Source organism: Anolis carolinensis, chromosome 5, assembly GCF_035594765.1.
Source record: "Anolis carolinensis isolate JA03-04 chromosome 5, rAnoCar3.1.pri, whole genome shotgun sequence".
NCBI classification, from domain to species: domain Eukaryota; kingdom Metazoa; phylum Chordata; class Lepidosauria; order Squamata; family Dactyloidae; genus Anolis; species Anolis carolinensis.
In genome coordinates, this window is record NC_085845.1 from 174,955,255 (window position 1) to 174,975,059 (window position 19,805).

At 41.4% G+C, this 19,805-nt stretch overlaps 2 protein-coding genes across 2 annotated transcripts in view; one reads left to right on the forward strand and one right to left on the reverse strand.

Moving 5' to 3' along the window:
• ncf4 (neutrophil cytosolic factor 4) overlaps positions 1 to 19,805 on the reverse strand; it is a 118,185-nt gene that overhangs the window by 59,060 nt on the left and 39,320 nt on the right. The gene's annotated exons all lie outside the window — the stretch shown is intronic.
• pvalb (parvalbumin) overlaps positions 1 to 19,805 on the forward strand; it is a 33,312-nt gene that overhangs the window by 875 nt on the left and 12,632 nt on the right. The window contains exon 2 of the mRNA XM_008110654.3: positions 11,909 to 11,977. Coding sequence (XP_008108861.1) covers positions 11,917 to 11,977 — 61 coding nt within the window. The 5' untranslated portion in view covers positions 11,909 to 11,916. The remainder of the gene's footprint in view (positions 1 to 11,908; positions 11,978 to 19,805) is intronic.

The following is a 19,805-nucleotide window of genomic DNA, read 5'->3' on the forward strand; positions in this document are numbered from 1 at the left end:
CCTCCCCTCTTGCTCCAGTCACCATCCTCTGTGGGGTCCATATAGGAGCTGCTTTTTGGACTGTGCTCCTCAGTGTTCCCCAGTCAGCATGCCAACTGGAGGATTCGGAGAGGTGTCGTCTAAACCTCCTCCAGCACTATTTGTTCCTTAAGTGATTGGCTTTGCTAGTCCCTGAACTTCTTCTGCTTCTAAGACCTAAGGCAAGTATCCACTGTTACAGTAATACAGAAGTTTTGGATGTTATTAAACATATATTTAGTTCAATGCATCAATATGAATTCAAAGCTCTGTATATTTTACTGTTTTTGCTAAACAGTAAAACATAAGACTATTATATTCACTAAACAAAATTATTATTATTCTCTTGAAGATTAATTGACTCCTCTTCAATAATTGTTCTTATTTCTTTACTAAGAAAGAGTAGACTCCAAATTTGCATCCGGTTTTGACTCAAGAGAGTCTTCGTCAGGTGGAATGTAGTCTATTATCTGTGCTGTTTTTCTGAAAATATGGATCCTGAAGGGAACATATATAGTGGGTTAGTTTGGGTTATATCACAGAAAAATGTTTAGCAATGGCTTTATCTGTGTTTGTGTAACTACCGAACTTTGAATACATATTGATGTATTGAACTAAATATATGTTTAAAAATTCAAGACTTTCAAAATTTTGTATTACTGGAACAGTGGCTACTTGTCTTTGTATTTCCAGGGAACCCATTTTCCTTTGTCATACTTTTCTGGTATCAATCATAGGGAGGTGCAAATCTTGTTTAATCTGGTGATGAAATGGGAAGAGAAGGGACATCCAGTGCAGTCTGAAATTTGCAGTTTATTTCACAAAGCAGGGGTAGCGAATATTATTAGTTCTCAGATATCAAAAGAGAGAACAGCCAGTTGGTGATGCTCAATGCACAGTGTCATCTTCCCTTGGAGTCCTCTAACCCTGTTCCGCTTACATAGCATGCCATAAAACTAATTGTACATGTACACTTAGAAGTCATGCAATTCAACACCACCTTAGCTGCCATGACTCAATGCTATGGAATCCTGGGAGCTGTAGTTTTACAAAGTCTTCAGCCTTTTCTGCCAAGAGGAAAGATGCCTCATCAAACTACGCATCCCAGTTTTCCATAGCATTGACCTATGGCAGTTAAAGTGGTGTCAAACTGCATTAATTTGACAGTGTCAATGAACCTTAATATTAAGCAAGAAAAAAAGGGAAGATGAAGTCCAGTTAGCTTTATCATTACTTAACATTTTATTAGTAGAAAGATGTTTCTACTAGTTATTTTTCAACTAATAATTTGGGGGTGAAAGGAGGACAATGATGTCATGACAAATCGAAATAGTTCCTGCCTTTTGTCATTATAAAAGGTTCTAAATTTTACTGTTTTAATCTGACTAAAAATGGTGGTTCACTCAATTAACTACAATATTGGAGTTTTTTAAAAACAATTCTCAGCATTCTTATAGCTATTTCTCCCTCCCAATTCCTGTTTCTCTTTCAACCTCAGCTTTTATTCTGGCTCCTTGATAATTCAAGGATGGGAATGGGATTGTGTGGGCGAACCAGGCATCTATCCCTCTTGATCATCTGTCCTCCGCATTTTTTTCTTTAGGTAGCACTTGTGAATGAGGAACAGGTTGTCTGGGTAGTTCATAGAAATGGCACGCTAAAGCCATTTCGCAATTTGGACAAATTGATCTCATGGGATTCTTCCAAACTTAATGCTTTTTATGGGAAGCCTACTTTAAAATACCAATATGGATTCCTTCTCTTTAAAATGCACATACACATTGCTTTGTATGCTAATTTCAAAACAGGGCATCTTTGCTTCAGTGGGGACATCTCCCCATCTTTCTACCGACCTTTTGCCCCAGAGTCTTTCCTTGTGGAAGCTATGATGGGTTTGGCAGGGAAGACATTGGCCTTTTCACTCCAGGATGGGCAAAGGAAGCATAATCTAAGTTGCATCTTCAGCAAAGTGGGGAGCCAACAAGGGTTGGGATGTCAGCAGCAGCAGGAACCAGAGCATCTTTGCTTCTGGCGACCAGTCAAGGAAAGATTTGATGCACTGTGACCTGAGATGTCTCAAGTCCAGGGGGTTGCTGAGTAAGGCCTGAGCAAGGAGGGGTAGCAAGTATCGGGTGTGTGGAAGAGGAGAACAGGTGCTACTGCAGAGACAGGCTGATTTCCCTCCTGGTTGTCTCTCACACACACACATTTTATAAGTAGAGGTGCACAGTTTTAGATTCCGAACATAGGCAGATCTCCACACTTGAGGTGCTTTTGAGAAGATCTTGGGAAAGTTACTCTTCTGGGCAATATCTCCCAGGATCTCCAAGTCACCATGTAACCAAAGGAAATCACTTGCCCAACCTCTATTTCTGAAGGAGACGCTGCAATCCCAAATCCATGTGTTTGAGCTGTGATCTCATCAGTAGAGAATAAATACAACCACCAAAATACACAGTACAGTAGAGTCTCACTTATCCAACATAAACGGGCCGGCAGAACGTTGGATAAGCAAATATGTTGGATAATAAGGAGGCATTAAGGAAAAGCCTATTAAACATCAAATTAGGTTATGATTTTACAAATTAAGCACCAAAACATCATGTTATACAACAAATTTGACAGAAAAGGTAGTTCAGTACACAGTAATGCTATGTAGTAATTACTATATTTATGAATTTAGCACCAAAATATGATGATGTATTGAAAACATTGACTACAAAAGTGCGTTGGATAATCCAGAATGTTGGATAAGCGAGTGTTGGATAAGTGAGACTCTACTGTAGTTGATTTCAGCAGTGAAAAGGATGTATGGATTCTGACAGGATTGTGGCCCATGGGCCACATCTGGCTCCAAGACTCATGAGTGTAGATTCCCTAAGACTCAAGTGCAGAATCTACAGAGTTAGGCAGTATTGATGCAAAAAGGTTTTCTTGTCAACACCAAACCTCAAATCTGGACTGCATTTTGGGCACAAGAGACTTTTTTTGGAGTAAGTTTTGATTGAAAAGTCTGCTACTCCTTTTCCTGGCTTATACTTCCCTGTCCATATAAGCTTAAATCTAGTGTCAGCCTGATAGTTGCTCAAGGTGCAGGGGCACAAGATGCATTTATCCTTTCATGAAAACAGCTTCTTATGAATGCATTTATTGAGACCACAGCAGTCTTACCATGTTCCCTGTTGTGATGATCACTTGATGTTCCCCAACCACCAATAAGACTCATTACATCATCACTACTCTTTTCCAAGTAGACCAAGGTGATGTGCAACATCTGCATGAAGATGTAAAGGGGGTAAAACATTTGTAAACCACTGTGTGACATAATCCAATGCTCAAATCCCTCAGATTTTTAGGAGAACTACGTGTGTGTGTCTGTCTGTGTGTATGTATCTGTTAGAATAGAATTAGACAAGTATAAGGAATAAAGGTGCCAATCTCCCCTACACCCTTCTGCTGAGAGGCCCCACTTACCCACATTTATTTACTAACTGACCATACTGCCTTACTTCTAGGATAGTGTCTAAGGGGACTCACATCAAATTAAGACCAAAGTACTCTAAAAACCTTCCTAATACAAAGCATTAAATAAACAAACAAATTAGCTAATGATCAGCCAAAACATAACTGGATGATACTTCTGCAATGTATTTTAAGCTAATTTTTAGAACTGGGAATGTGTTGAAATTATTTGCCAGTGGCTTTTTGATTACATTTAGGAAATATTTACCCCATAACTCAAAGGTGCGGGGACTCTGCGTATTAAGGAAACACACCAGGGAGTTATAGAAATGCCCTGATGGCTGTTTGTGCCCCACAGGCATTGGTTTTCCCAAACCTGTATTAGAGCACACAATTTCAAAATATTGTTATTGATCCTCTCAAACTTTACGTCTTTTAGGACCTCCACATGTATTAATTCCATGTTACATGTGCATATGTACTATGTCTGTTTAAAAGAGCTACCCTCAGGATCTGCTCTGAATTTGGAAACTAAGTAGGGACAGCCCTGGATAGTACTGGGATGGGAACTGTCAATAAATACCAGGTGCTGTGGTCTCGAGCCATAGGGAGAGGCGAGTAATAAAATTATTATGAATAATAATAATTTCTGAAGATGGAACTGACAAAACCACCTCCTTATCTATGAAATTCATGGGGTTACCATAAGTCAACAGGCGACTTGAAATCACACATATAAAGACACACAGTGTAGAAACAGCTTGATCCAACCAGGTCAAGCACTAATTGTGGAGATGCATCCATCTTCAGATAACTGATTGAAGGCAAAAATTAAACTGGAGCATTTGGCCTTGAGTGACCTGACTCCCTTGGTGTAAGGCGAAATTAGCACAAATCAGTACAAGGAGTTCTGCTTCCATTTGAGATGCAAACAGGGCTGTCACTGCAAACTGCAGCTGAGTAAGATTATTTAAGGAGGAACTGTTAAGTAGTATTAAGTTCAGTAGTGGGAATTTCACCTTTTCTTCAGAAATGAGTAGCTGGTGGTTAATATGTCAGTATAGTAGCAGACCCATGTTTTCATACAAATTGTAAAGGAACTCTCAAAGGAGCTGAAAACAATTCCCGAAATAATTTTGCCCCCTTGGATAACTCCTTTGAAGTTCAGACTAAACCACAGAGAAGATTAGCCACTCTGCTGAAATGGGAGCCACTTTCTGCCACTGTCTATAATATGTCTCCTTCTTTTGGCACATATTCTTCTTCTTGTACTCCTCCTTTCCCTATGTATTACTTTTGGAATGCTTGTCCAGCTGATAATTGGTAAGAAACAACATATAATAATTCAAAACAGTGACAAATCCATGTGCAGACTGTTTCTTAAGACTCACTGCCATCCTACCTCACTCAAGCTTTTTCTGAAGCCCCTTCTACGCTGTCCTTATATCCCAGGATCTGATCCTAGATTATCTGTTTATCCCAGATTATATGGCAGTGGAGACTCATATAATCCGGTTCCAAGCAGATAACCTGGGATCAGATCCTGGGATATCGGGCAGTGTAGAAGGGGCCTGAGAGGTCTTCATAATAATCAGCCCTCTTATTATTACTTAGCGGCGGTGCAGTGGGTTAAACTGCTAAAATGCAGAACGTGTGTACTGGAAGGTCCACAGTTTGAGCCTGTGGGTTAGGGTAAGCTCCCGTTGTTAGCCTCAGCTTCTGCCAACCTAGCAGTTCGAAAACAAGCAAATGTGAATAGATCAATAGGTACCACTTTGGCGGGAAGATAACGGCGCTCCTTGCAGTCATGCTGGCCACGTGACCTAGGAGGCACCTACAAACAACGCCGGCTCTTTGGCTTAGAAATGGAAATGAGCACCACCACCCAGAGTCAGACTTGATTAGACTAGACTTAATGTCAAGGGGAAACCAGTATATTGAAACATAAAACATGGTTTTATTTTAGCAGGAACTTCCATACATTTATATTTATTTATTGACTTACTTATTTTATTTTTATCTCACTTTTCTCGCCATAGGGACTCAAGGCAGCTTACAATGATTCAAAGCCATTTATTTAGATGCAGTACAGCATGATGTTAAAGCCTTGGGTTCTAAACCATATTTATACATAGAATGTAATAGAATCCAGAAAGATGCAAATATGTCTCTTGGCCTAAATTTTCAAAGGACTGAGTGAGATGATATAGATCTTTCAGATTTTTACAGAGGTCAAAACTAGGAAAGGTGGAGTGGGGGAAGGAATATGTAGCATTAACTGTTTTTTTAAAAAAAATATTTTAGCATGAGTGTTTGTGGATATAAACCCACTTCTTCAGATGCAGTGCTGCAAAAGACTAACATAGTCATCAGTGCTGATGTGTGAAAGCAATCTGCTTCCTAAAAATTTGAACCCTGAGATCAGATCTGAGAATATTATTTTTATTACCGTATATGTACTGTAGTGAGGACTTCTGTATCAATAAATGTAATGTACCATGAAGCACATTTGTTCTTTGTTCATACCTCTGCAAGTGGATTGGCATTTTTCAATATAATTCAATCTAGCCATTTCTCTTTTTAGTCTTTTGCAGTTTCCTTGTTCAAGGACTATGACCTATAAATCCCTTACTGTGTGTCTAGGAAGATTGAAATGTTCTTGGGTTTTGGGGTATTGCTGTTTCAAATGTCAGATTTGTGTCTATTTGGAGACTATTCTGTTTTAAGCTTTCTAACTCTCTATCGCATCTTTTTCCATGTACATTGGCATAAGCATGCCTTTGAATAGCCCTTTGTATTTTCTCTCCAGTTTCATCATGCTTAGCAGCCCTGCTGCTGATAAGCATCAAAAGAGAAAGCTTTATTATAATGAACTGACCAACTACTCTCACATTAACTGTTTGTAAAAGACATGTTTGTAAAAGACATGGAATATTTAGCTCTGGTAAGCCTGGCTTTAGGCTAGTTTTTGCCTTCTCTGAAGGACTGGAATAAAATAATCACAAGAACCATTTGCGTGACTAGAGATAAACTGCATCCACTCCTGTTGCCCTTTTTGCTATTTCAAGAGCCTGTCTTGCATATTTTAACATTTAAAAGTGTTTTCCAGACCCACAGTGTTTTTTATTTACTAGATTGTGTTGCCTATCACAGATGGGGTTTTTTTCTGATTTGGGGGCATTTCTAGGGGGTAGGAGAGGAACACACATTCTTACAAATAATGGAGTAAGGGGACATATCCTATTATAGATTACTAGCCAATTAAATGACAGAAAATGAAGAATGGATGCCCATAGGATGTTCTTAACAGGGAGAGAAATAATCTGTTTTAAAAGAGACCAGTTCTTTTCAATCTATACTTAGAATCTATAATATAGGTAAGGTAAAGGTTTTCCCCTGACATTATGTCTAGTCATGTCCGACTCTGGGGGTTGGTGGTCATCTCCATTTCTAAGTCAAAGAGTTAGTGTTGTCCATAGACACCTCCAAGGTCATGTGGCCAGCATGATTGCATGGAATGCTGTTACCTTCCCGCTAGAGTGGTACCTATTGATCTACTCACATTAGCATGTTTTCGAACTGCTAGGTTGGCAGAAGGTGGGCCTAACAGCAGGAGCTCAGCCCACTCCTCAGATTCGAACTGCTGACCTTTTGGTCAGCAAGTTCAGCAACTCAGCGCTTTAACCTACTGCACCGCCAAAGGCTCCATCTATAGCATGGATGATCAGTAAAAGTGCAAGTTATGGGATGCTGGAAATCCAGGATTATAGAAAAAAACTGAACAAAGATCTCCAAAGAGGATGAATGGGAAACAAGTAAATATGAACACATGCCAACTGGACAACTCCCTCACATCCCTTCTAAACCTTAAACACTGGTGGACTCTGAACTGACTGTCATTGATCAGATAAGTGATCTTGGGGTTGCAATGGACACTTCCACGTGGGTGGAAATGTCAGCCCAGTGTAGAACAGCTATAAATAAAAGATTAGAAAGGGATTGAAAAATCAAATAAATAGTATCATAGAGCATCTTTCTAAAAATACATTTTGCAGACAGGGTGTTTTATGGGATGCTGGGTAAGAAATATCAAAATAAGTTCAGAGCAATGGGAGAAAACCTGATGCACTTCAACTGTTTTCCACTATGACTTCCATCAGTTTGAATCAGAAGTGGCCAGGGCTTATGGGGATTTATTGTGTTAAATATTTAGAGTCCTCCAAGTTGGCCTTCCAACTTGTCTTGAAACCATGAAAAAAGAAGACCATATTCCAAATCAATCACCATTAAGAAAAGTCAACATTTCTCATTTAGGGGGAAAAGCATATAAGGGGTGGGGGATGTTCAAACTATGCATTTAAAAGTGAGGGAAGAAGGCAGACAGAGGGACAGTTTTCTTCAGTGAACTCAGTGAAATTGCATGGTGATGATATGCATTGATGTGAGGTACCCTGTTTCCCCGAAAATAAGACAGGGTCTTATATTAATTTTTGCTCCCAAAGATGCACTAGGTCTTATTTTCAGGGGATGTCTTATTTTTCCATGAAGAAGAGCTCACATTTATTGTTGAACAACAAAATGAACATTTATTATATACTGTAAAGTAGTTGTCATCACAAACCAGCATAACCAGACAAACTATGAATCCTATCAAGAATTTCTTGTTACTACCATTATTTACATGTACAACAATCTATGGTACCTCTTGCAATTTAGGTTTCACAAGGTTTCCACGCTGATTTCTCTCTATTCTAGTTTCAATGTAGTCATGAATGATGAATAATATAATATACTATAATAATGATATGATAATATAATAATAATATAATTATATACAATATATTAATGAGATAATATAATATAGGATATAATAATAACAGAAAATGATAATAATGTGGTATTAATAGGATAATATAATAATGGGATATAATAACAGAATAGCATAATAATATAATAATAATAATAGGATAATATAATAGAATAATAGAATGGAATAGAATGATATAAAATATATTAATAGGATAATATAAAATGGAATATAATAATAATAACAGAATATGCTAATAATAATAAAATAATAATATGATAATATAATAGAATAATAGTATAGAATATAATGATATAAAATATATTAATAGGGTAATATAAAATGGAATTTAATAATAACAGAATAATAATATAATAATATGAAAATATAATAGAATAATAATAGAATAATAATATAATGATATAATAATAATAATAGAAAAATATAATATAATGATTTAAAATATATTAATAGGATAATATAATAATGGGATATAATAATAGTAACAGAATATGATGATAATAATATGGCAATAGAATAATAGTATAAAATAATCAGTTTCATGGCATAGGATAGGAAGATGAGAGGAGAATCCCAATGCGTCCTGTACCTTTAAGGAGCGAAAGCAGCAGGACGAAAGCCCTCTTCCTTCCCTCCCTCCCACCCTCCCTTGCCCTGGCTCCAGGAGCCAATCAGAAGCCTCTGGGAAGCAAGGCAGCCAGGAGGGAGACGGAAGGAAGGAAGAAACGGCAGCAGCCACGGAAGGTTTTTCAAGTCTCGGCTGGGGGACAAGCAAGGAAAGGCAGGGAGGCACAGAAAGCAAGCACTTTCCCTCCCTCCCTCCGGTGTATGAATGAGTACTGCTTCTGCCCTGCAGCCATGCTTCCCAATGGAACTCTGCTGCAGCCTTAGTTGCTAGGTCTTACTTTCAGGGGAGGCCTTATATTTGGCAATCCCCCCCAAACCCCTGCTAGGTCTTATTCTTTGGGGAGGTCTTATTTTCAGGGAAACACGGTATCTGATTATATTGTCAATACAGTCAGCACTGGGCATACCTTATACAACTATTGAAATTTGATATGATTTCAACTGCCATTGCTGCATCTTGGGGAATACTAGGAACTGTAGAATAGGGAGGAATTTGTAATTTTTCAATACAGGGCTCCGATTCAGGGGAGTAGACGGGAGCATTTTGAGTATATCAGTCTGGGTCTCAGACTCCATAGGATGGAGCCATGACAGTTAAAATGGTATCAGATTGGTATAACTATGTGGTATAAATGCACCCTGGGATGTATTCATTTGAGTAGGAGTAGAGAAGTTCTGGTTCTTTAGATGCTGCTGTACTACAGTACCCACCATACCTGATGATTGGCCATGCTGGGTAAACTGGTCACACCTGGGAGGTAAGCAACAGCTGGAAGAAGACTCTAGGTTATCCTCCCTTGCAATAAAGTCCACAAAGCAGCAATTACACTGATGACAAAGGCCATTTCCATAGCCAAAAGGGTCTTAGGTTTAGATCTCACCTAAATAAACATTCATTAATATAAAAGGACTATCACTTTGATCATAATGTTTGTAGGGATTGCCATGCTTTCCTTCTCTTTCTCTTCCTTTGTTTTTGAAACCATGGTTGGTTTGACAGCAGGCTGAACATTAATCGGGGGGGGGGGGGGGGATAGAGACATATAAATATGGGCCAATCAAATGATTGCACAGAAATGGTTCAAATAATTGCACAGAAATAAAGTGTGGGAGGTGGACATTAGCAGAGACAGAAAAGCTCTACCTGCAGAAATTCTCACCATAAATAAGTCTCATCCAGTTCAGTCCAGTAGGAGGTTGGATTCCCTCTCTGAGTGATTTCTAGGCAGTCACTATCTCCAGGAGAAACCTTCCTCACAGCATGGCTATGCGGGTCAAACTTTGGCTTTAGTTCCCCAGAACTCTTGGGACAAAGGACAGATCTATGTGTTTTATTGGAAACATGCTCAGTCATTCAGTGTTGCAGAAGAACCCACTCTATCCTACCTATTGTAGTTTGTCCTTTGGGACTCATCCCTCTGGATTTTATTCCCACTGCCCTGCTAGCTTGTCCTTGGCATGACCCCATTCTCTCCTCTATCTCCCCCCTCCCCACTATGCAGGGTCCGTTTTGGGAACTTGTGCATCAGGCAAATCACACACCTATTTACATATGCACTCCAGTGCTATAGATCCCACCTTTCCTCCAATGCATTCATGGCAGTGTACATCCCTCCCCCCCCCCCCCAAATTATTCTCACAACAATCTTGTGAGGTAGATAAGCCAGTGTTGGAAATAGCAACCCCCCAAGCCCCTCACCTTTGATTTATTAATATATATATATTTGCTAACCTGTATTCTATGTGTATGTTGATTTGCCAGTTTGACTGTACCTCTTTGGTATAGGAGGAGCTATAGACATGTTATTGTACTGAACATGTCCAGGCTCAGGACTCCATTTTGTTATTGAATTTGCTTTACACCTTGGTGGAGATAGATGCATGTATGTGTTTGGTCTTCAAATGGAAGCATGTTGCTGTTAGGTCTTCAATAGAGAAATATGTTTATGGACTTCAGTGAGAACAACTATAATAATAGACTATGGATTATTGATTAAGCATGATACCCTATGTACTCAACACAGAGAGAAGCTACATCCTATCTATAACTGAACTTTAATAAGAAATGTGCCTCTATGGTGAATTAATACAATATATTTATGAGTAAAAAAGATATGTTATTTTTCAAAGAAAACTTTTTTTTAATCTCTGAGTGCATATTTTAAACGTTAAAGGTTTTAAGGGAGTGTATATGTTCTGGGCAACTGCAACTACAACTGCACCTGCAACTTCAGCTTGAAAAAAAACAACCATCCTCTGCTAACCAAATATATTTTTGTAGTGGCATGTCTTTGTCCTTGGCAGTTTAAAGACATGGTTCTTCAATCTAACAGCTGAGTTACCTGTGTGCCATTACATGAATTCTTGTAAATATCAATTGTTCAAAGAGTTGACTTCTAACAAGGTCATATTGACTAATGGTTTTCCAAAAGTGGTCTCCACATGTTCATGGAGATTCACATTTGCCAAATGGATGTGACATCAGGTTTTTTTTACTTTTCAATGAGGTTATGATTGCCAATTATTTCCAAGAGAGTGGGAGCAGTTATTCCCAACAGCCAGAGAGTGGGGAAAGTGGGGGAGAGAAAGGGGGAGAGGGGAATTGGCTCAAGGTCACCCAGTGAGTTTCGCGCCTCCATGAGGACTGGAACTTGGCTCTCCCAAGTCCCAGCGTTGTATATAGGACTCCTATCTGTGCCTGCCCCTCTCTCCAGCTCTCTCCCTCCTCCTGCGGGGCCCTTGTGCGGCTGCTGGGCTGGCCGGGCTCCAGCCGCCCTCCCCTGGAGTGCCATCCCGTCCCCGCCCGGCACTGCAGTTTGGGTCATATGAGCAGAAATGAGGAGAAGGGCACACTTGTCCCCCTCCCTCCCTCCCTCCTCCGCGGCGCCTCCTCCTCCTCCTCCTCCGCCACCTTCCCTCTTTGGGCCACTTTTCCTCCCGTTCCATTTCTTTCCTCTCCTTCCCTCCCCACAGTTGCCAGGATGTCCATGACCGATGTGCTCAGCGCGGACGACATCAAGAAGGCGGTGGGAGCCTTTGCAGGTGAGCCTCTCTGACACAGAGGTGGGTTGCGGGGGGAAAGAGAGCGTCCTTCTTGCCCAGGTCTGGATGAAGCGGGCAAAGTGTGTGTGTGTGTGCGTGGGAAAGTCCCAGGGTGTGTCCACCACATCTTTTGGAGCCGCTGAGTTTCCCGACCCCGGACCACTGCAGGCGGATTCCGCGCTCCAGGCAAAAGCATAGCGCTAGAAGGGTTCCCAAAAGCTTCCTGCCCCGAGAAGAAGTTCTCCCTTTAGGCAACCCTGGCATCATCCCTCAAGTCTTGAGCAACACTTCCACCCCCCTACAAGGACCTTCCCTCCCATCTTCCCCATTCCAGCAATAGCCCCACTTTTCTCCCGCTTTCCAAGAACTCTGCTCTCCTTGGTTCTCTCTTCCTGAGCCCATCCCTCCCTTTCCTCCCATTGCAGAAGCAAAAGTAGGTGTGGGGTCCAAATTGCCTTTATATGGGCATTTTTTTTCCTTTGCAAACACACCACGGTGAGGATTTTTGCAACGGATTTGGGACACTGGGAGGAGGGGTTCACGACTATCTGGGTGGTGCATGCACCCACATACTTCAGGACAGGCACGCCAGGTAGCATGGTTGGGAATCAAGAGTCCGGCTCCTGCCTCCTTTCATAGCTGTGAGGAATGTGACTACATCATCATCATTATTGTTGTTGTTATTATTATTGTTATTATTGTTATTATTATTATTATTAGGTTGCTGTGACTTTTCCGGGCTGTATGGCCACGTTCCAAAAGCATACTCTCTTGACGTTCCACCCACATCTATGGCAGGCATCATCAGAGTTTGCGAAATCGATTGGAAACTAGGCAATTGGGATTTATATATCTGTGGAAGGTCCAGGGTGGGAAAAAGAACTGTTGTCTGTTTGAGGCAGGTGTGATTGTTTCAATTGGCCACCTTGATTAGCATTGAACAGCCTTTCAGCTTCAAGGTCTGATTGCTTACTGCCTGGGGGAATCCTTAGTTGGGAGGTGTTAGCTGCCCCTGATTGATTCATGTCTGGAATTCCTCTGTTTTCTGAGTGGTGTTGACAGAAGAATTCCAGACATGAATCAATCAGGGCCAGCTAACACCTCCCAACTAAGGATTCCCCCAGGCAGTAAGCAGCCAGACCTTGAAGCTGAAAGGCTGTTCAATGCTAATCAAGGTGGCCAATTGAAATACTCACACCTGCCTCAAACAGACAAAAATTCTTTCTCCCATCTGAACATTCCACAGATATATAAACCCCAATTGCCAGGTTTCCAACAGACCTCACAACCTCTGAGGATGCCTGCCATAAATGTGGGTGAAACGTCAGGAAAGAATGCTTCTGGAAAATGGCCATACAGCCTGGAAAACTCACAGCATCCCAGTGATTCTGGCCATGAAATGAATGCTTCTGGAACATGGCCATAGAGCCCGGAAAACTCACAGCAATCCAGTGATTCAGGCCATGAAAGCCTTTGACAATATTTTATTATTATTATTATTATTATTATTATTATTATTATTATTATTATTATTATTATCCCACTTTTGCCTCTGTGTTTGAGGCACAAAGCAACTATGTCACCTTGAAGAAGCCAGGAGTGTACCTGGGAAGGGGCCCATGAGAATTCTGCCCCACAATGACATTCTCCTGCAGTCCCCAAATGTCTAGCATTGCAGAGAGTGAGACCTCCGAAAACCTTCACCCCTAGACCTCTTCTATTTGCAGTGTTGGCATCCTCTTGGGAAACTTTGCCTGCCCTTTTTCTTTGAGTGCCTGTCAAACGTATTTCAAGTGCAAACGTATTTCAGCTTGAGTTACTGCAATGCTAGAAATTTGGGGATTGTAGGAATATGTCAGTTTGCTTCCTGTAGAGGCACACCCCGTGAAAAGATCTGGTTCTATCTGATTTCGGAAGCTAAGCCATGTCAGGCCTGGTTAGTACTTGGAGGAGCGACCAGCAGCAAAAGACAGGATCTCAATGACATGACTAGGAAAGACTGTGTTAACTAAAACCTTGGAGAAATGCTGCCAGTCAGAGGTGACAATATTGGGCCAGTTCAGTATTATAATTGCCTGGTTCATTACAAGGTAGCTTCCTATGCTCTTTGGTGTAGCTTGAAATTTTAAATCTTCTGCAAAAGCAGTAAGAAAACAGCAGTAAGAAAAGCAGTAAGAAAACAACTTCCCTTACAGTAAGTTTTCAATAGGGAAATGGCATGTGTTGTCTCTGCTGCCCTGTCTAATGCAATGCTGTGATGGACTACAACACTCATCACCTTACAAAGGATAAAAGGATAAGAGCCTGTAACCTAACATAGCTTAAGGAAGACTTAAGGAAGATTGCAGAGACAACTTTTTTTCTTCCTCTCTTTGAAGAACCTGCTCTTCCTGCACCTATTTTCTGGGGGCATAATATTTTATTTCTTTAGCATGTCAAGGTTGGGGGGGAACTGTTTGGACTGAACTGATAGCTCAAAATGGCTAGCCTCCAAAGAGCCCTTCATCAATTGCTTTCTAGAATAATAAAATCTTAGAGTTAGAAGGAACCACAAAGGTCATTTAATCCAACCCCACTGCCATGCAAGAGCAGAAAACTGAAGCGCTCCAAGAAATGGTAGTTTAAATGCTGCTTAAAGGCCTTCAAATAGGTCTGCAACACTCCGAGACAGTCAATTCCACTGTCAAACTCATTTTACAGTAAACTTTTGTCGTGTCTTGCACCCATTGCTTCATGTTCTGGTCTTTGGAACAGGAGAAACCAAGCCCATCTCATCTTCTTATATGGCACCCCTTCAGGTAGTTAAAAATAGCTGCACATAAGATTTGATTTCCAGACCTTTGGTCATCTTGGTTGCCCTTCTCTAGACATGTTTCGGCTTGTCACTTGTCCATATGCCTCTTGAATTTGGGTGCCCAGAACTGGACAGTGAGCCAGCGTAGTGTAATAGTTTGAGAGCTGGACTGTGTGACTCTGGAGAGTGGAGTTCGAATCCCCACTCAGCCAGGAAAGCCACTGGGTGACCTTGGGCAAGTCATACTCACTCGGCCTTAGAGGGAGGAAATGAAGTACAATCCTCTTCTGAACAAATCTTCACCTTAGGGGCCTATAGATCTAAAATGACTTGAGGCCAAAGCGGAACAGAGTCACACTGCTATTCTCGTCAGTCTGAACACTATACTCTTGAGGCAGCCCAAAATTGCATCTGTTCAGAACTGTAGCTTGTTATTTGTTATCTGGGAGTTGACTCACTATTTAAAAGCAAGGCAAAAGAGGACTGAAGTGTTTTAATTTTTGTTTATTATGTCAGAAGTGAATTGAGAATATACTGCAAGTCACTTTCGGTGTGAGGGAATTGGCTGTCTACAAAGATACTGTATTGCCCAGGGGATGCCTGGATGTGTTACCATCCTGTTGGAGGCTTCTCTCATGTCCCCGCATGGGAAGCTGGGGCTGATAGACGGGAGCCCACCCCATCTCACGGATTCGAACCGCTGATCTTCAGATCTTCAGGTCTGCAGTTCAGCTGGTACAAGGGTTTAACCCATTAAGAATTAGGTAATGGGTTAAACCCTTGTGCCAGCTGAACTGCTGACCTGAAGACCTAAAGATCGGCAGTTCAAATCCATGAGATGGGGTGAGCTCCCTTGAGAACGCCAATTCGACTTCTCACCTTAACTCCCAAACCAGCCAAATATCTTTACCTTGAAAACTTCGAGGAACAACAGAAGATGGTTCCTTGATTTATCAATATTTCTGAAACATATACATATGTATATTATGTAGTCCAGTATCTCTGGAGCCCACCTGGTGTAGTGGACAGAGCTTTTGACTACAGTTATAGACCTGGGCTTAACAGTGAAAAGCAGCTGAGTTGACCTTGGCCAAGACATGCTCTCTCAGCTTCAGAGGAAGACACAAGCAAATTCCTTCTGAATAAATCTTGGCAAGGAAACCGCGTGACAGGGTTGCCTAGGGTTGCCATAAGTCGGAAACGACTTGAAGGTATAGAGAAACCACCATAATTCCTGGTCAAAGTGACCCCTAGTGATGCCCCGCTCCTTCCTTTGGATCAGTGGTTCTCACCCTTTGAGCATCCAGGTGTTTTGGACTTCAGCTCACACAGTTCCTAACAGCTGGTAAGCTGGCTGGGATTTCTGGGAGTTGAAGTCCAAACCACCTGAAGGCCCAAAGGTTGGGAACCACTGTGGATGCTCCAGTGGATACGCTAAATGAGGGTCACCCCTCCACCCCTAAAAGCCACCTCACTTCCTCCTATCTTTCCTGTGGTGACTTTGCCATGGAGCTTGGAAGGAAACTTTTCTCCAAAGCCACAGCCCAAAAAACTAGAGGCAAGACCAACCCAGCTGAAATAACTTTATTTTTGGAAGCATCCTCTCTCTTTTTCTCAGTCCATTTCTCACTGGCTGTGCTCGTTTGTCCTACTACTACTCTAGCAACAAAGAAGGGGGGGGAAGAGTGAAGGAAAGTAAGTAAGTAAAGGAGAGCAGATCTTCTAGGAATGGGCTGCTTCCCCATCTCCTCCTCCTCCTCTTCTCCTTTCCTCCCTCCTCCGTTCATTGATTCCTTCTCGCTCTGCCTGCGGTGCCAACTGGGGCGGCGCAGCTGAATCAGGACACTTCTTAGAGGTCACTGCCTTCGATTTCCCTTATGCCTCTCCCCCCCCCCCACCCAGATTATTAACAAGGAAAAATAGTAATTGGCAAACATTATTTCTAAAGTCATTTATTGGAAATAAAGGGAATGGGGAAGCCTGGGTTTTTGAAAGGGGAGTCTGGAGTCTGCAGTATAGCAATCTCTGGGCAATTGTCCCAAATAGTGATGCAAGCTCCCCATCATACACATAAGAGAGAAAAAACACCCTCCAACTGCTAGGTAAGTTTACCACGTGTCCCTCTCTGTAAGGAATTATCTTTCTTTGAGAATTGGAAAGATTGACAGAACTGATAAAAGAGCCTTATTATATGAGATGTCATCAATCTGAGGGAAGATAGGAAAAGATGCCAACAAATCCTGTATTTTTTGGTGTGTGTCCTTCATGAAGACAGAAATGCCTGCATTGTGGAATTTATAGATGGGAATAATAGGCTCATTTTACTGAGAAATGACTCAGTGAAATGAAATCAAAACTTTCAATTGGTATATACAGTATAATGCAAACTTGTTAATAGTTACTTTCTGACTGGCCACCCCTTATTGCTACTGATGACAATCAATGTTTTTGCCATTATATCCTGGGGCAGTATAGTATCCTTATTTTATCCTATTATGTTCTGTTTCTACTAGCCCTCCAAGTAGTGAGCAATTTTGGCTCTCCAGATGTTTTTAGACTGCAAATCCCATGACCCTTAGCATCAGCCATGTGAATCTCTAAATCAGCTGGAAGTTGCATGCAAATACATCTGTAGGTCCACAGTTGCCCATCCCGGCATAGAGGAAATGTCCACAATCTAGTAAGGTGAAGGCAGAGGTGGTTCAACCACCAGGCCAACTAGGCAGTTGCCTGTGGCGCCATCTTGTTGGGGGCGCCATCAAGACAACTCCTGTCCCCTGCAGCCTGCCTCCCCAAGGTATTGAACTGCTTTTTTCTGTTGATTTTTTGTAAAACATGATGTTTTAGTGCTTAATTTGTAAAATCTTAATGTAATTTGATGTTTAATAGGCTTTTCCTTAATCCCTCCTTATTATCAAACATTTTCGCTTATCCAACGCTTTTATTTTTCAGTGATTGGTTTGGGGGGGGGGGCAAAATTCTGTTTGCCTACACTTGAAAAATACCTAGGGCTGGCTCTGGGTGAAGGTCAAGGTTTTCCCCGACATTATGTCAAGTCGTGTCCGACTTTGGGGGTTGGTGCTCATCTCCATTTCTAAGCTGAAGAAACGTAGACACCTCCAAAGTCATGTGGCCAGCATGACTGCATGGAGCGTTCTTACCTTCTCGCCAGAGCGGTACCTATTGATCTACTCACATTTGCATGTTTTCAAACTGCTAGGTTGGCAGAACCTGGGGCTAACAGTGGGCACTCACCCCGCTCCCTGGATTCGAACCATTGACCTTTTGGTCATCTCCAGATGTGTTGCACTGCAACTCCCATCATCCCGAACAGTCACACCTTGGTGAGCTTGTCTGGCATACCTTGTGGAAGGCTATAGGAATACAATACACACCATTTTGAAGCAGGAATATTAAGACAATGAGAGTAATGAGAGCTGTACCTCTATTTCTTTCCACCATGTCATTATTTTGCTTTGTGTCTAAATTATCTTCCCCTCATGCAGACTCCCAATTTTAGCTGGTCTGAGCCTTTGGGAAAGGCAGCACAGAAAACTTCTAACATAAATCATTTAATTTCATTGTGTCACATCGAGTTTGGCCATCAGTCAACCAAAATGAAATAGCTCACAACTACTTCTTTCCCAACTCTAGTTTACAGAAACTAGCACTAGGCACCTGAAGCAGAGAAACAATCTGAAAGGAAAGGGGAAAAAGACATCATTACATTCCAGCACTATATCAGGATTGTGAAACATGTAGACCTCCAGGTTAAAGATGGAAGGATTTTTTGTAATTTTTCATTCCCTGGTTGAAAAAAAGATTTGCTAACAGTTGGTAAAACAGATCAGCAAGAATTCTGTACAATTTTCTCCTGGTATTCTAATGTCCCTAAGTGCAGTGGAGGAATTATTTTGTGGAGAAAAATATATGGGTACTTGGAGAGGTGTGATTTACTGAGCAGAAAATAGAATTATTGCACATAAAATGGAATTTCTTGCTCTGGGCATGTAATGATGGCCATGTTCCTGCATCAAATCCATAGCCACAATGTTGTATTTATGCTGTATCTTCCCACTGGACAACTGAAACCCACCTTAAAAGCCAGTTAGCTGCTCAAAGCAATGGGGATATATCTGTTGGTGAACAGGGCACTGCAAATGATGAGACCAGATCTACTTCTGCCAGTAAGTGACACTGCAATGAAGAGCTGTGAGAGGACCTCACTGGGGCCCCTGCTTTTGCTTCTTGCAGTTTTGTTCCCTGGTGGGAGGGGACTGGTTGCATCATCCTGCAGCGTTCTGCTTGCCAGCAGCACAAACCTCTGTCACGTCAGATGAATGACTGGCTTTTAAGGTGTGTTTCAGGGTCATTTGTGGTTGTGGTAATACTGCTACGATCACAAATGCCAATATGAAACAGTTCTGAAGTTTTAAATGTAATGGATCATAAATAATTGGATGCCAGCCACAGTAAACTTTGTTGTTGTGTGTGCAGAAAGCACAACAGCCCTTCCTATTGCTTGCTTTTTCTCTGCAGAATACTTCCTCTGCAACATTTTGGAACACTGGGCTACAGTGGAACAAAATTCATTTTTGTTCACTTTTTCCAGAAGCCAAGACAAATCAATTCTAATGATTTGTCTTTGCATGTGGGGATAAAATAATCAAGGATTTGCATTCCTTCTCCACTGGTAGCTGAACCATAGCTCCCATGATACCTCACCATTTCCTATGCCGGCCAGGTTTGATGGAATCTGTAGTTCACTATCTAGTAAAGGGTCACATGTTTCCCAAAGCTGATTTATAATACAACCAGCAGCACACACTATCGCAACTTCAAGATCTTCAGCATCCTTTAGCATTAACTATTACAAACCAGGGCTTTTAGGATTTGCAGTCAGTATCTTGCCCACCCTGACCTAAAATAAGCAGCTCTATCTATCTCTGGGCAGTACTTGTATGAGGAACCAACTGAGATTTCTAAATCCACTGGCTTGAAGTCTATAAATGAGAACAGGTCAGGGATTGGTTG